The sequence below is a fragment of the Anguilla anguilla genome, chromosome 5, assembly GCF_013347855.1.
Source record: "Anguilla anguilla isolate fAngAng1 chromosome 5, fAngAng1.pri, whole genome shotgun sequence".
Lineage (NCBI taxonomy): Eukaryota > Metazoa > Chordata > Actinopteri > Anguilliformes > Anguillidae > Anguilla > Anguilla anguilla.
Window position 1 is genome coordinate 44,020,080 of NC_049205.1, and position 17,949 is coordinate 44,038,028.

At 42.1% G+C, this 17,949-nt stretch overlaps 1 protein-coding gene across 16 annotated transcripts in view; it reads right to left on the reverse strand.

Moving 5' to 3' along the window:
* dgkza (diacylglycerol kinase, zeta a) overlaps positions 1–17,949 on the reverse strand; it is a 124,459-nt gene that overhangs the window by 62,035 nt on the left and 44,475 nt on the right. For 7 of the 16 annotated variants that reach the window (XM_035418296.1, XM_035418299.1, XM_035418295.1 and 4 more), the window contains exons 2-7: positions 8,361–9,418; positions 6,092–6,200; positions 3,767–3,862; positions 1,306–1,383; positions 1,126–1,197; positions 126–182 (exon numbers count right to left, since the gene is read on the reverse strand). In XM_035418296.1, the coding sequence (XP_035274187.1) occupies positions 126–182; positions 1,126–1,197; positions 1,306–1,383; positions 3,767–3,862; positions 6,092–6,200; positions 8,361–9,370 (1,422 nt within the window). In that variant the 5' untranslated portion in view covers positions 9,371–9,418. The remainder of the gene's footprint in view (positions 1–125; positions 183–1,125; positions 1,198–1,305; positions 1,384–3,766; positions 3,863–6,091; positions 6,201–8,360; positions 9,419–17,949) is intronic. The other 9 variants (XM_035418311.1, XM_035418306.1, XM_035418307.1 and 6 more) reach the window with 3 other exon arrangements.

A 17,949-nucleotide genomic window follows, 5' to 3' on the forward strand; every position in this document is an offset into this window, starting at 1 on the left:
TGATCACTGATTGGCAAATGTGGAACAGTGAACATATACAGTATGTTTATATCTCCCCCTGCTGGGAGCAAAATTATACAACATCTGTAGTTTAAAATCCAGTAAAAAAAGAAAAAGGCATTTACCTCCCGTACATTCCTTGATCCCGATTCCCTAAATGAGGGTTTACACCTAAAATTTATCTACAAGGAGAAGAAAAAAATTATGTCATACAATGTTTTATGCGGTTGAAAGTTTTAAAAACGCAATATATTCTAAATGTTATTTTTAAATTCATACAGAAAGGTCACTGAAGCAATTAAACCTAATCTTCAGAGGATCAGCGACCGAAGTTCCGAAGCCACAGCACCCAAGGCCCGTTTCCCAGTGAGATTGGAGGTTTCACCCTTATCAACCAGAGCGTTTCACTGAACCAGAGGTTACAGTCTCGTCGAAAGCTTTGATGACCGATAGTCTCCCTCTCAACAGTTGCCCCAGAATTTCAGTTCATGATGAACAAAAAATGAGAGAAGACCATCCACTACCCAGGCTCCTTAACAGAACAAGGTGTTCCCGGGACATGGACTTTGTTCACCAGCGTGTTTGAAATGAAAAAATCAGTTTGAATGTAACTCCATGTCAGTTATGTTGTGTCCCCTCTTTTAAGGAATAAATAAACAAAATGCTGGGTCTTAGAAAACAAGATGAAGGTGTGTCAAAGTGTGGATATTATTATAATCCTGACCAATCAGCTAATCAATTTCTTCTGAGAGCAATTAGCCCCAGAGGAGACACAATCATTAGCAACTGACATTGAGATACATTATAAGGCAATATGCCCTTCATATATAAGCACCCATTTAGACAGCAATATAGACAGAACCCGCAATTTAACTGAGCCATGATCTCATTGTTCTCAGACAAACAAGGAAGAGGATCTAGCAAAACAAACTACCCAACCCAGCAAGTCAGTACTACCAAAAGGAATACCCTCTTTTATCCAAGCCAATGAAAAGCATCAAAAGTATTTGAAAAATATTCAAATTCTGTTATTAAAATCCAATCAGAATGCAGAAACAGGATCTGCAAAAGGAGAGTGCCGTGATTGGTCCCTAGAGCCAGTTCGGTGGGACATGAGAGTCTCACTGTAAAAGAAGGGTCTTTGGTGGGTGGATCGGGTAGACTGTCAACTGGGGTCAACATGTCCATGTGGGAGAGCTGGGGAGAACAGGGAAACAGGTTGACATGGCAACTGCAGTCCCACTTTCACATTTGGTTGGGGTTCCCCGTCTCATTTTCTGTGTTCAAATGGCAGGGCTCACTCACCTTTTCCAGCTGCTCGATGCAGATGGTGTGGACCACTATCTTGCAGGCTGCACATTTCTTCCGTGCTACTGATTTTTGCTGCGTTGATTACAGGGAGAAATAAAATCACTTTAGACAAATGTTTGGAAGTTAAATACAGACATTAGATCAAACTCACTTAGCAGCAACGATGCAAGAGAACAAAGTTCAAAAGGTCATTTTCCTTGTTAGCTAGACCCGACTAACAACATTCCAATGCAAATTAACTATGATAAGCCAGAACAAAATACAAATCCTGAACGGAACTTTCCAGCCCAGGTTCCTCTTTCATTTATGAATGGTTAAATTAAATCACCAACAAAAAACAAACAGGTCTCTATATCAAAATAAAGGATTAAATTTGCTTGCCAGACCAGGATCAAATACATATTTATTTTGGATTCAAATACTTTTCTGTGCTCTATTGATCTTGCCTGGTGTAATTGAGCCTGTCAATATGGCCAGAAGGCGGGGTTTGCACTTTTTGAGAGTATTTCATTGGTTCCAGTACATCAGTCAAGATCAGTAAAGCTTAGAAAATTATTTGAACCCAAAACAAATACGTATTTGACCCAGGTCAGCTGCTTGTACATGATAAAAATGCTTAACACGGTGTTAAGCCATTCAATTCCTGTGGAGGGTGCTCTGATGCCTAACTTGGCAGCAACGATGCACCTGGTGTAGCACACAGCTCAAAATTAATGCCGAGTTGCGATATTAGCTCCCTAAGTTCAAATCGTTTGAACTTTCACCTTGCTTGAAGCTGACCTTTCGTTGCGTGTCCAAACACATCATAGCTTTGTAAACATGTAAATAACAGCAGATTCTACATGTCTCTCAGTTGCCTGCACTGTACAATCCAAAAATAAATGTAGCTACTTGCTATTCTGTATTGTGGCTAGCAGCATAGGTCTGTTTCATGTAGGCCTATGTGGCTAACTGAGTTAGCCTGGGTGTTGACATTTTTGGGATGAACCCAGGATTTTCAGTTTCACAAAGCGAGTTCACAATTTGGCCTTATATAACCGCCCCAGGCAGTTATGCGGGTACCACATAATTTGGACTTATCACACGTCCATGATGCAGTAAAATATATTGGACAAAGTCCATTAGCCCCATCTCCAGGCTGTTCTCCATCTTCTCGTTAACAATGTAGCAAATGCACTTTTGGTTTTATGTCAAAAACATCGCACCATCGCCGCTTGTTACAGTTTTCCGAACCAACGGCTTTCATGGATGGATGAGGTCAAAGTTTCAACAGCTGGCAGCACACGATTCTTTTCAAGTGTAGTCATCGCATTACTTGACTCTTGTCATGTGAAAGCGGCTTAGGAAATGTAATTCATAAATGTAACCTGAATTTGGTATGTTGCAGCGATCACACCATTTATCACTGTATATACACATGGTTTGTGGAATGTGCATTGGCCCAAAACATTTCAGCCTCTAGATGGCATCATTTCTAATTCTATAAAGAGGATGCTCGACCTTCACACAATATTAGAAATTCTACACTTCAACCAGGAGATGGAGCACTTACAACAGTTACTCTACGAAATACTGCATAATAATTGATGTTGTTCTTAAAACGAATTAAATATGAGAGCCACTTATTGCTATTAGTTGTTAATCTTCAGGTTGATTCTAGACTTTGTAAATGCACTGTAAATTAATTGGGTCATGGCATATGTTCATGCATGTTCTCTACACAACTAGATACTTTTTTGTTTTGTTCTTTTTTTAACATGTTTTGACAGGTCGGCAGGTGCTGCAGAAACATTTTTCAAATGTTCATACAAATTCCATGCCAAGTAAGCATTAGAAAGAGTGAAGTGTCCTTATTAACTTAAGAGGGTCATTTGGAGTGTGCTCAGCTGGAGTTTAAACCTCAGGCTAATACCTCTAGACCACAGAACTGCAATACAACTGGAACAGATACCCAAATTTGAGAAACATGGATTAGTTGTTTCAGTCATAATACAGTTCTGTGATCTATATGTTGAATATGTATGTATGTATATCTGAAATTTCATGTGACCAGGACAGTGCATCATACACCCTTTGGTTTCACGCTGATCAACCTTGAAATTAGATTTTTTTTCATGCATGAACATTATGTCCATCTGTGTGAATGACACAAGCGTGGAACATGCATCTATAATTGTCTCCCTGTTTCCCATCTCTTTTTTCTTGTTCCATTTCCCCTTTCCTCTTCGCTCCTGCCTGTATCCATTTTCTTTTTCTCTTTCCTCAGCTTCTCCTCTCCCTTTTTCTCATTTTTGAAGAACATCCTCTCCTCTCCCTATCCTCTCCTCTCCTCTCTCCCCCTTCTCTTATCCTCTCTCCCCTGTCCCTCTGGTCTTGTTGAAAAAAGGCAGCTGCTGCTCCCTCTAGCAGCCGTAAGCGGTCACAGTGATATTCACCGTAAGGGACAAGGGCTCACCAGTGTCTTGGCGATGCAGTGCTGCTCTCCTACATAGCAGAAGTCCCCGGAGACGTTGGTCTCGAACCAGATGTGGTCTCCATACAGGGCACTCTCCTGCACCGAGAGGACGGAAGGGAGGGGAGGGAGAGGGTCAGCAAAAACACAGGGTGCGGTCTAATCTAAAGGAAACATGCGGCCACATATCTGAACAGCAATCTGAATACAGCCTATCAATCTGGGAATCATAAAAATAAGATCAAGATATTAAAGGAAAGCATTTATTTCTACAAGCGACACATTTTGAAATGAATTATGTGAACAACCAAAATCCAGTAATTGGAGAATCGCATGAACATTCAAGAAAGAATCGTGCAGTAAATAAAAATTTAAGCAATGTGGTTAGGTCATGTATGCTACAAGTGTTAAATGGTTCATTCAGGGAAGGATCCCATTCAGATATAATGTACTTATGACATCTATATTGGCTGAATGCTTTTTACAATAGCATAAAACATATTCAAAGCCTATCCAAAATACAGTTAATGTATGGATGCATACACTTAAGAAATTTTCTCCAAAGTTTTGAGAATCACAGACAAATATTATTCACATGTGCATTTATTATGCATATACATTCTCATCTCATGTGCACTGTCCGCTTCTAATGTTGAGAGCCACTCAATGTTATCTCTTTCTCATTTTCTCATAAATACAGCACTCTCACTAAAACGGGTTGGTCTCAGAAAACAAGACCTCAGAAACTTCTGCCGATGAAGAAACCAAACTGGTGACAGGTGAGAAACCTTGGCCCCCACCAAAGATTACGGTGAAAAAAAAAGTAATGTTAGGCAGCTCATGTACAGAATCATGACTTGGTGTTAAGTACTCACTTGTGTTGGTGTTAACCCTCAGACTCTGCATGTATAACAAATATGTTTTAAAGATGGACACATAATGCTTATATTTTTATATATACATACACACATACAAACCTATACAGTTAGCGCCATAATGTTTGGGACAAGTACTTTTTTTATTGATTTAGAGGCTCTGTACTCATACTTTTTTTTACAGTACTCTGTACTGAAATCAATTAACATGCGGTTAAAGTGCACATTCTACATTCTTCAAGAATATATATACATACTGTATATACATTTTGGTTTCACCGTGTAGAAATTACAGCACTTCTTATAAGTAGTCCCCCATTTCAGTTTTCCACAATGTTTTGGACAAATGGCATCACAGGTGTTTCTCATTAGTCAGGTGTGTTCAATTGCTTCTTTAGTGCAGGTATCAGATGGCTTTCAGTATCTAGTTTTGATTATAGCATTTTGATTGCCTTTGGAGTATATTATTGCTGTTTGTCAACATGAGTTCTGCAAATTAAAGTCAAGGAAGCCATTATATGGCTGAAAAAAGCCAGAGATATAGGCCAAACCTTAGGCTAACCAAAATTAACTGTTTGGAACATTATTAAAAAGAAAGAGAGCACTAGTGAGCTCAGTAATCGCAAAGGGCCTGGACTGCCAAGATGGGCCAAGGAAGACTATAATAATTCACACCATAATGAAGAGAAACCCACAAACAACTGTCCAACAGATCAGAAACGCTCTTCGGATGGCAGGTGTGGATCTGTCAATGACCACAGAAGACTTTACGAACAAAAACACTTAGGCCACACTGTAAGGTGCAAACCATTAGTTTACCGCATAAACAGGATGGCAAGGTTACATATTTCTAAGAAGCACCTAAAAGCCTGCAGACTTCCGGAAACAGGTCTTTTGGATAAATGAGACCAAGATGCACTTGTATCAGAGTGATGGCAAGAGCAAAGTGTGGAGGCCAATATGAACTGCATTCACCATTGCATTTTTTGGCTTACCAGGCTCTTTGTGATTTCTGAGCTCACCAGTGCTCTCTTTCTTCTTAATGATGTTCCAAATCATTGGTTTTGGTTAGCCCATATCTGACAGTTTTCTCCTTATTTCTCAGCCTCATAATGGCATCCTTGACTTTCACTGGGACAACTCATGCTGACAAACGCCAATAACAAACTCCAAAGGCAATCAAAAGGCTAGAATCAAAACAAGATACTGAAAGCACTCCTATACCTCCACTAAAAAGTGCTGTCATTTCTACATGATGAAACCAAAACGTATGAAAAATATCCTTAAGTAAAACTGGAGAATGTACACTTCAGCAACATGTGAATTGTTTGATGACAAATCTAAAAATAAATTATTGACAGCTGTCATACAGGGTGGGTTTGGTGGTTTCTCTCTTCCATCATGTCTTTTTTAGCACATGGGAGAGGTACATTCACAGACGAGAACCACTCACAGTCCAGTCCACTGTGCTGCGGATCTCCCGGTCCAGGTCGCCCTTGATGATGGCTGAAGCGCTGGGCTGAGCTACCAGGTGCTGCAGGCCAGACTTGGCGATGGCTTTCCTGTAACAACACAAATCAAATACCTTTCATCAACGTAATACATCCATAGCAGTTTTAAAAACATTCACTCATATTTAAAGCAGTAAACTTGACATTTTCATTAAATAAGGCACAAAGTTCTTGTGGTCATGGTTCAGTGTAACATTCTCATAGTGGACAGTTCTCCTGAAACCCTTCCCTTTAACACACTGGTTTTACTGGCTGAGCTAGTGCTCAAATTGCAGTCAACCAGGTTTCGAAGAAATTTTAGATCTATAAGACTCCTATTTGTTTCAGGTATATCCTATCCGTGAAAAAGTACATTCTTGCTCAAAACGAATCTTGCGAGTGACATGGAGCATGTTAAAACAAGTCATGAATTTCAGCAAGAAGATACTGTAGTCCTAACAGAACCTGGCATTTACTCAATTTGAACTTTATGTTTACACAACTTGGTGAGGTAGGTGGCTTAAGATGATGATTGACAGATATAAATGAGGAAACCATCAGCAATTTGCCCCCTGCACACTGTCACATCATGAAGAGCCACTGCATTCACACTTGACAAAACACAGTGCTGCATGGCGGCCACTTCAGCCGAGATATTGGTTTCAAGGGACAAAAGCATCTAGATCTATTTTCTCCTGATACAGTTTCGGTTTAGAAGATCTACAGAAGTGCTAGCAGCTGACTGGCTAATTAATGCCATTGATGACACAGTGTGTTCAGGGGCTCCTCTTAATGCACAGAAGAGCTTGATTAATGAGGTCTCAGTCTTAACCAGCCATGCTCCAAGGAGGTCTTCTGTGTAGCCTAAGGACCATAAGGAGCTGAAGGTGTTTGAGTCACGTAGTGGCATTATGTGATGTTGCGCAGAGATCTTGTCCCCTAAGAAAGATTCAAGCAAAATTCACCTACAGTATTTCCTTCACTTAAAGCAGCCTGCTTTCTAAAACATTAATGGTTAAAAAGGTTAACTTCGCAAGACATCACAGCACACGGATGGGTTATCATCCAGGCAATGTATATGCAGAAATGGATACATGACTTGCTATCAGTTTTTTGGCTGCGGTTTGTATCACTTATGGACTACGCAGCAACCAAACAAAGTAATAAATTCATTCTCTAAGTATATCTGAATATTTTTTATGCCAAAGAGCCTTCATTGACTGAGCCAAAAATGGCATAAGCAGGTGGAAAAAAGAGGGAAATTCAAGTTCCAAAGAAAAAACATAGAAGCCGTTTATCACTTCAGAACTGTCACTATTTCCTGTATTCAAGATATTGCAGATGTACCAATGAGTCTCCACACCCTCCCTAAAGCTCTCGCTTGTTGTTTTTTACTGCAACATTTAGCCTACATCTTTGACACCGGATGTTTTTCCAATCGTTTGTGCCACGGAAAACCAACAGGAGCAAAGCGTGAGGGAGGCTGAAGAAGTGGGAGGAAGTGGGCAGAGGTATCCAGCAGGGTTTCCAACACAAACCAGTCCTGCAAAACATCCCCCCTTCCTTCCTCTCTGAAAAACACAAGACTAACAGCCCATAAAGCTGTTTTTCTCCGCTGGGGATTCAGTTCAATACAGGAAGCAAAACTAATTAAGACAACAATGAGGACACAAGGAACAGTGTTCAGTTTAGTGTTTGGTAGTGTCCAATTTAGTACTAAAATCCAAGGGCGTGCACAGGTTTAACTTGCTTAACTGCTTCAATAGTCCTTCATTCACGGGCTAAAGCTTAGCAGTTGCTCCCTGCTTTCTGTCTGTGAGCTGAGTTGGTTTATAACTTTCTTCTGCCATCTCTCATTTCAATCGACCTTCATGGGATACCTTTAGCGATGCTTATAAATGTTATTCATGAAGAGTATAATGCATAATTACAGTATATAATATAATTCTCTATACTATAACATAAGCTTTATAACTAGGCTACAAGTAACCAGCTCATAGAATCACAGATCAAAACCAAAGTTACAATAATATACCCGCAGTTACTGTATATGCACTTGTTTGCTGAATTTACAGACGTGCTGTATAAAAGCAAGCAGGTAAGCCAGACTTCTGCACAACAGTGTGCAGTCTAAAGCCGAGCACTGCCCTGACGTACATTAGAGCGCACCCCTGGCTCACGCACACACCTCTCCCTACACAGAGACCCTGATGAAATGAATGGTCTACATACGAGAGGAACCCACTCCAAGTTTCCAGCTGGGGGTCATAGTAGGTGCCCTGCAGGGGGCAGAGAGACCCGCGCCAGCAGGCTGAGCAGTTCCGGTGGAGGGACAGGGAGGCCCGGCGGCCTGCCACCGAGTTTCTCCGGTTGGGTAGGGGCACGCCCCTGCCGGGCCAGGGGCTGCCGGCCTTGGAGATGGTGGAGACCCGGCGGCAGTGCTGGCTGGTTCGGCGGTAGCGGCCGTACAGGCCGCAGGTGCTCTTGCTGCAGTACACCGCCTCGGCGGGAAGCAGGTGGGAGGAGTTGCGCCGCAGACAGCGGGGGGCGCGGATCAGGGGGCGGGGCTGGATGCTCCCCGCCGCCCCTTCCGCCCCTCGGCTCGCTTTCTGGCTCCACCACAAGGAGGTGTCCTCGAACTCCCGGTCCGACACGTCCACCTCAGCCTCGTCCCAGTTGTTCGGTTCCGAGTGCCCGCTCTCGCTCTCGATCTCGCTCTCGCTCTCCTCTGACTCGCTGCCCGAGGGCTGGCTGTTACCGTCCGCCTCCGAGTCAGATATCGAGAGGTCTCCCTTCCCCAGCTCCTCCCCCTGCAGCTTTGCGGTGGGCGGGGCATCGCCTTCCTCCTCCTCGGTCATCTGTATGAGGCTGGCCAGCAGCATGGAGGGCCCGAGCAGGTGGGTGTCGATGGTGCGGAGCTTGCCGGCTCGCCGCCGCCGCACAGCGAAGCGCGGGTTCAGGCTGGGCGTGGTGGTGCTGGAGCGCCGCCGGGAATGCCGCGCGCTTCCCAGCCGGTCACCGCCCAGACAGCGCCCCCCGGAAGCTGGGAGGATCCCCTGCACTTGCACGCTGGACCGGCGGCGCTGGGTGAGGATGGCGGACGGGAGGCCGGCACTAGACCGGCGGCGGGCCTTGCTGGTGGGCACCGCCACGCTCGGCCGCCTGTGTCGGCAGTACTCGGCCCCTTCCGACACCCCGCCAGCCTCTTTCCTCTTAAAGTGCCTTCGGAAAAAGGTGTCCATGGCGCCCACAGGAAGCAGCTAACGTCCTGCACTTTTTCCTCAGGGTGGCTGTTGGTGCAGAAATCGGTCCGTCAGCACGGGTTACAGGACTGAGCATGGACTCCTATTCTCTTACGGAATGCAGCACTGTTCTTTCCGCCCCATGAATAAAACCCAACCGGTGATGCTTCTCAAGAGGCTAAACAATACACAGCCGGAGAAAGCATTCAGAAAACCAACCCAAAGGTGAACTCGATCAACAGAATCAAATTTCCATAGGAAAAAAAAGCGTTCCTGATGAATAACAGCACACGCTGAAACCTGTACCTAATTCAAACCTGAAAACAAACGAGCTGATCTGATAACGGATCCTTTCCCTGTGCGCGTCACAATGCAGGCCAGCCCAGCTTTGTTACCACGGCGAAGGCGGCATAGCACCCGTAAGCTTATCCACATCTCTCCTATGGTATTCTGTGTCCCGGTGAAAGTCCTGCTCTGACCAAACTCTCCAGGAGACTACGCTATGGGAGAGACATCACGTATTATGTCACTTGATATGAAGCAATTGTGGCCAATATTGGCCAGCCACTATTATTGTGTTACTAAGCATATGAGACAACAACAACAAAACTCTGACATCACTAGTGTTGTGGAGTTGCAAGTAAACTATACTGATGATCAAACAGACCAAAAATATGCATTGGAAGAAGCTGGACAAGAGGTTCATTGACTTTGAAGTCTTGCTAATGATGTAACAAAGTCCTTTCACTAAAGCCACCACAGATATTACCAGACTAACCAGGTATTTGACTCTTACTTTCCTTCTTTAATTTTATTAAAGGAAAGGTCTCAGTGATTTGAACATCCATTGAAGCTGTATTGTAATTTTCAGAAAATGGATCAAATCGGAATGTTTCACCTTCAACAGAAGGGAGACAGAAAGTTCAATGTTAAGAATATTGGATCAACCATATGGTATCTGTGGAGCCACTGTGTGCAATCTATGTAACCAGTTCAAACAGCTAGATTATTGCTTGATGGCATCCATAAAAGCAAGACCTTGATGGCATCTGACCATTAACTTTTGCAAAAATGTGCTATTGGACTACAGAAAAATTCATGACAATTCAGTGAAATGATATAATAAATGAGTATACAGTACAACGAGTTAGATACTGTTTATGTGTGAGGAAAAAAAAGACAAATGTGGACTGGTCAGTGGCTGTATAGTTGATAATATGCAATACTGAAATGATAAAAACAAAATAAATGTATTGAAATTCCCACCATTAACTGAAACACCTCACCAGGGCTGCATGCCTCAGGTATGTCCAGGATGCCAGTAAAAGGTCATATGGCCCACATGCTAACTTTGCTGATGCTCACGGCTCAATGGTTAACAAGCAGCCGGTGTGAAAGACAGCATGGGTAATGGGACATGTGTAACTGTGTAAACCTTCCCCCACCCCCGCCACCCCCACCCACATCCCCAGGTGCTGATCAGCAACACAACAGCAGACTGAGATGAGATAGCATACACTGGTGTACTGGCTGGAACCATACACCACCACACTTGCAGGACACCAATCCAGAGTACTCACTGCAACTGGTATTGTTTCAGTAGAACTAAAAATAGAACAAAATATTTGAGTGTAACATTGCCTACAGTTATCCTTAACCCACCCTGAGCCTGTGATGTAATAGTTTTTGTCCCCCGTACACACAGTACTGTCCCTCAGCCTTCTTGTGTCACGCGCCATCCTGTGAGTCAAAACCAGAGCTCATTTCAATCTAAATCGAACACTAAACCCTACCAAGGGACTTTGATCTGACTCATCACTCATTCAATTGAGGAAAATATGAAAATAAAAAAATGTCCTTCAGACAAAAAGGAGGGCTGGAGGGGGGCTAAGGGCAAGGTGGGGGCACTCAGGATGAGAGCCCTGAATAATAATGGGCAGAGAGGAGGCGGTTTCCGACACACACAGAGACCGAATTGATTGTTAATGAGCCCTCTCCCCCCCACACCCACACCCCCTGTAGAACAGGGCCACAGGTGAGAATACATGAAAGGAATAAATGATGCTCAACATCATGAGAAATTAGATGCAATGTTTTCACAGCGGTGATGAAGAGACTCCGCATTTTTGGTTGAGCCTGAAGCTAACATCAGCCAAGCGGAGCTCGCATGCGTCTTGCACCGAAGGGCCAGTTAGGCTTGCATTTCCAACAAGCCGAGCTCTGGGAAGGAAAGGCCATGCGACAGAAGAATATCTGATGGGAATGTGCAGTTACACCAGTGGAAGAAGGCTGCACCTAGGGTCCAGCAGGCCTTCTGCAAGAGAGAACAAGCAGCATATTTTCTTGATAGCGATCTAATGTGAGCGTTTGCCTTTGATGTTTAATTTAATGGAATTGAAACACTGTGAAATTCTAACATTGGAGTGAATCACGGATTGAGACAGGAACATTTTCAGCTCTCGAGTACATTGTCTGCACTGAGCACATCTTGCACTTTGGACTTCAAAGGGATACCCCATTAGCAATTCCTGTATGCAAAATATTTTTATTTACAGCTCCTGGCCACAAAGGACAGTTTAATTTCTTTCAGCAAGTGCAGCAAAGCTAGACAATACAATAGACACATCAAAGAATCTGCGTGGAAGTGAGAGGCAGGCTATGTGAGCGGGAATCTTGAGTTCTTATATGGGCAGCTAAATTTCAAATTTCACCCAGAGCTACTTTCTCTACAGCAATGACAAGAGCACACAGCCCACAGTAAATTAAGCTGATGATACATACTCATTTAACCCACCTGTGGGTAAAATTACATACACACCCAACTCAACTCTCAACTTTTGAGTTGAATATGCACATACTTAACCCTACCACCAAATAAGAATATGCCCACACTCAACTGCATTGTGGGTAAGTGACCTGGTTCTGGTACAAATCATAGTGGTACTAACTGCATAATGTGGGAGAAATTTTTGCTGATGACAATGTTCGATTGTGTGGATGGCTCAATCAAGTATTTAAGCTTGTGCCACAGAAAAGCTGTGTGTAAACTCACGTGTAACGTACATAACGTAGGAGTTGACATCATGTTATTGTACTACTCCCAAGCTACATTTTTAAAAAGAGGAAGCTAAAACAAGGAGGCAGGATGCTTCCAAACTTATGTTCTTTCACAAGAAAGTGATACTGGCAACGTTCCATACTTTGCACGAGCTGTCAGAAACTGCTCTGATAAGGCTTAGTTTTTGAGCCCGACATATTACCCACGTGATTCTCTAAAAAAAAACATCTGATATGTCACAAATGCATTTGCAGCTCATATGTGCTTGAAGGTGCTCACATAAGGTTTGACCTCACTAAATGACACAAATTAGATTTTTCAAAAAAGTGTATATATATATATATATTTCTTTTTTTTACATTTTTCCAAATGAGCAACCGTTCATGAATCGCCAGAAACACACCAACAGCTACACTTCACCCAGTCCCTTCACCCAAGTCCCGCGTGTTTACCAGTTTAAGTGCCGCATTGATCTGTGAGACACCAGGCAACTCTGCAAATCCTCGATGCTGCCCTTTACCAGGCCATGAGACAGCCCACCAATCACAGTGCTCCAATCAGCTGCCCTCAATTATTAATGTGCCCCCTTCCACATCACAGAGGAAACCGGCACATGATGAGTACCACATTGCACGCACACACTCCTGTAAGCCGTAGCTCAGTTCTTGAACCATTTCACCAAGTCCATGTGCCAGAGTATTTACACACATTTTACACCGTACATATACAGTGAGCTCCATGTTTGTTACAAAGATATATTGTTTCCTTGATTTGGCTCTGTATTCCACAATTACAGATTCATAATCAAACAATTGACATGTGGCTAAAGTACATATTCTCACAGTTGTTATTTAAGAGTATTTTATATATTTTGGAAATTACAGCACTTTTTATACATAGACATGCACTGATTGATTGAAGTCTGTGACCCACAGATATCACAAGGTGCTGAGCATCTTCTCTGGTGATGTTCTGCCAGGCCTATACTGCAGCCGTCTTCAGCTCCTGCTTGTTTTGGGAGCTAGCTGTCTTAAGTTTTCTCTTCAGCATGTGAAAAACATGTTCAGTTGGATTCAGATCGGGAGAATGACATGGCCAGTCAAGAATTTTCCAGGCTTTGAAAAACTCCTTTGTTGCTTTAGCATCATTGTCTTGCTGTAGTACCGTCCAATGAGCTTGGAGGTATTTTCTTAAACTGGAGCAGATAAGATACTTCTGCACACATCAGAATTAATTTGCTGCTGCTGTCAGCAGGTACATCATTAATGAAGACAAGTGAGCAGCAACATCCATACATGTCCAAACCCTTTTTCCAGAATTCTGCATGCTCTCTGAGGTTCTTCTTAGCAAACTGTAACCTGGCCTGTATTTTGCAGCTAACTAGTGGATTGCATATTGCAGTGTAGCCCCTGTTGTTCTGTTTGTGAAGTCTTTTGGGGACAGTAGGCACTGACAAATCCTTGCCTGCTCCCTGAAGAGTGTTTCTGATCTTTCAGACAGGTGCTTGGGGGTTTTCCATCATTATGGTGAGAATCCCTCAGTCAATAACTGTAAAGGTCTTTCTTGGCGTACCAGGTCCTTTGTGATTACTGAGCTCACTAGTGCTCTCTTTCTTCTTAATGACGTCTCTGACAGTTTCTTTACTTATTTCTTAGCCTCATAATGGCTTCCTTGACTTTCATTGGCACAACTCTGGTACTCATGTTGAGAAACGCCAATAACAGACTCCAAAGGCAATCAAAACCTTGAATCAATAGGAGATACTGAAAGCTCTCTTATACCTGCACAAAGGAGACAATTACATGCACCTTACTAATCAGAAACACCTGTGAACCCATTTGTCCCAAACATTATGGTGCCCTGAAATGTGGAGACAATGTATAAAAAGTTCTGTAATTTCTGTTGAAACCAAAATATAGAAAAATACCCTTTAAAAAAATTTTCACTTCACTGTGAAGAGAGCCGTGGAATGTTCCTTAAGTAACAAAAGAGATAAATTCACACACACACTTTCAAACATACAGATTCAATGTACACACGTGCACATGCAAGCACAGAACCCTTCAATATGGATTAAGATTATTGCCTGTCTCCCCGATGTGAAGACTGACCTGGGACAGGCTCTTATATAAGCAATGCACTCCATCCCTGCTAAAAATTTGGCATATTTTAATATCCTGACACAGAAATTTGACTGTACACAAAACTAACCAAATATACTCAACAGATGGAGTCCCTTTGTTTCAGAATATAGGTCAGCATGCGCTCGGTAGTTCCTGAAAATAGTTATCGTAACCCTGGGAGGTTACGTCTCAATAAATCAAGGCTGGCACAGTGAACGTTTGATCCATCCAATCACATAAAAACCTGTTATGCTGAAATGTGATATGTACAGTTTAAATAAGTACGCTGCTTTGCATATTCAAAAGCATCTCTAGTGATATACTGTGAAACATGCAGCGCAGATGCCTGTACAAAATGTAGCCTCCCTACTGAGTTCATCGAACAAAAATCAGAGGAAACTCTATTTACAGCACTACAAAAAAAACATTCCTATCTGTCATTGATCTAAACACAGAACATTCTTTGAATATTGTTCATAAATGATGACCTTGGGGAGACCACTGATATATAAGGGTGCAAAGCAGCCACAATTTCAAATTAAAAAGTAACACGGCAAAAGGAGATTATGGAAGAGCTCATCTGACCCACAACGAAGAGGTCGTTCTATTTTTAGCTGCTTCGCTGTTTACCGCGTCCTGTTCGCTGCCCGCAGCAGCCTCTCGTACCACAGCCCCGTTGTTTGGGGACCTTAATCAAAGAGCTGCCCCCCTGCTGTGCCCTACAAAACATCTGCACTTTTTAAAGTGGGTTTTTTTGGACCAATTTGCCATGCCCCGAAACACCACTAGCAGGGCTTTAATACCAAAAACAGACTACAATAGCCATGTTTCAAACCACATGTAATTCTAAATGCCATATTATGTCCAAGTCTGGGTGCATGTTAAATAGCCTACATTTTTGATGGCAACTCAATATAGGCACACATCCCGGCTTGTTTTACCATGGAGCCCCTCTGCTGTTGTGTAATGCTCTTTCTTTTTTCTTTTTTTTTTTTTTTACTCAAACTGAGTGAGGTTCATCTTTCTTGCAAATGTATGCTTGTAATAAAATCATAAATAACATTTTTTTAAATGTTACTTGTCATCCCAGTTTTATTTTTTATTTTCAAATGTGGAATTCACAATCAAATTTATGAGCCATCTCATCCCTGCAACATCATCTGTTGCCCAGTTAGGGTGGCTACAATTAGTATATCCTCCAGATGGTAGGAGGATATAGCAGATGATAATGTGATTTTCCTTCATATTTAAAGGCATACTATGCAGGATTTTTACTTAGAAAATATTAAGAAATAATGCTAAGTCATAGCCACGGTGCACTGGCAATCTCTGTCCACACCTTTGCCAAATGAGTGCACCTTTACCTGTATTTGTTATTCTAAAATGTGTTAGGGACGTTCCTGAGCATGGTACTCTTTCCCGAGGAGGTGGGTGTGGATACAGAGTCTGTGGTTTGGGATCAGATTTCAGTGGAGTATTTGTTGCTAGCTAGATAGCTAGCAAAAAAGCCTAGATACAGCGAAGCAAAAAAAAAAGACAAGCTGGCAAGGCTCATTCAAAAACTAGAGTTAACCTTGGGTTGGTTTTCATTGTTGGCCTCAGCTGTTTACCAAGGAGATGAAAAGCAATGTAGAGAGCTTGTTTTATGTTGGGCCTGCAAATAACGTTGCCTGCTGTGTGAAGCTAGCGACAATAAGGACTTTCACAAGCGTCTGTGATTTTCAAAATAAAAGTAAGAATAAACAACAAGAAAACCAATATTACGTTCAACATAATGGAATTAATTGAGCTATAATCGAATCTGTCCTCTTACTGTCACTCATTTCATGGTACTAATGTTAGCTCTAGTTACCCAGCTAGCTACATTACGTGGGGTACTTGGGGTAAGTGGGCAGGGTTGGAGATGGAGGAGGAGACTTCTTTGACTGTAAACACAGGACCACAGCCAGGGTAAAAAATCCTGCATAGTATGCCTTTAAAGTGAAATAACTTTTATATTGAATATTACAATTACCAGTACCATTTCATACTAATAATTATTATATGGGAGTGCACCCAACTAATAGAAATGTTGTCTGACTATGACATTTTGTCAGTAACTTTATGATGAGAACTAATCACACTGCTTGGATTTGCATAACCATGCCTTTTCATTTGCAAAAGAAGTTAGCAATTGAAAGCACATGGTAGCTCCACCCATCATGGGGATCATGAAGCCTCAATTTCCCATTACTTGCGTATGCAGTATATCTTCTGAATTACAATTTCAATATTTCTTAAACCATGTGTCTTGTTCTTGCTTATATTTTTTCCAAAAAATCTTGTTATATGTTGTTTCATATTCTCTAAAACAGAGGGCAGCTTAGTGCATCCAAAGTACCCAGTTTTAACAATGTGTAACCAGAAGCTATCTTTGAATCTGTGACAGGAAGAACTGCTGGCCTCAAGGAGACTGCTGGGTAAATTAATGAAGCGTGCTCTGGTTGTTGCTTGTGCTGATGGAGTTTGCTCACGGTCAATGTTCCTGGATGACACGATGCTCGGACAGCACGTCCACTGTTCTCTAGGGTACATGGGGGCTGTCACCCAGAACAGTATGATCCGCTGGGACCTAACAAACATTAGATAAGCAAGTGTCCATAACAAACCAGGCAAAAAAAATCAAATGTATTGTTTGCTCCTTCTTTAATTTTTGTCATCTGATTTGAAAAAAAATAAGAGAATTAAAAGATAAATGGGAAATGCAGGTAGTTTCAGTACTTTTTGTATAGTGCTGCATGTGTGGTTGAATAGGACTAAAAGCCAATCAGAGGGTAGGTAATTATTTATTATCGTTGTTTTACATTGATTTATAACATCCCATGTCAGCAATCATCAATTTCATTGCAAACTGTGTATTTATATTAGAAAACACCAGAAAGCTGATTTAATGATAAAGGAACACTGAAACCTTTGTACCATTCCTTCATGGTGACAGGCTTAAAGCAGGAAAAAAATGTAAGGTGTACCTATGGTCACCATTAATATATATTTTGAAGACTTGTACTCCAAAGGAGCCATTAATGATTGCTTGCCACACAATGGGCTTTGAACCTGATTCGTTGGCAGTTCAATCACACAAAGATTCTGAAAGGTTTGGTTATTAAGTTCAGAATTCACCCCCAGACAGGCATGTCTACTGAAAAATCCTGTTGCTGCTATACAGTATCTCCAGTCGCCATGGAGATATAATTCTTTAAAAAGCCAGTAAAAGGCAGGGTTGAGTTGAGGATAATAGCAATCAAAATTCTAAAACATCATTATCTTCTCAATTTCTCTAATGAAAGAGGTTTTGGCCACATAAAATATGATGACAGAAATGCAAGGAGTGAGTTGTTTTGTTCTGTACAGCAGTGAGG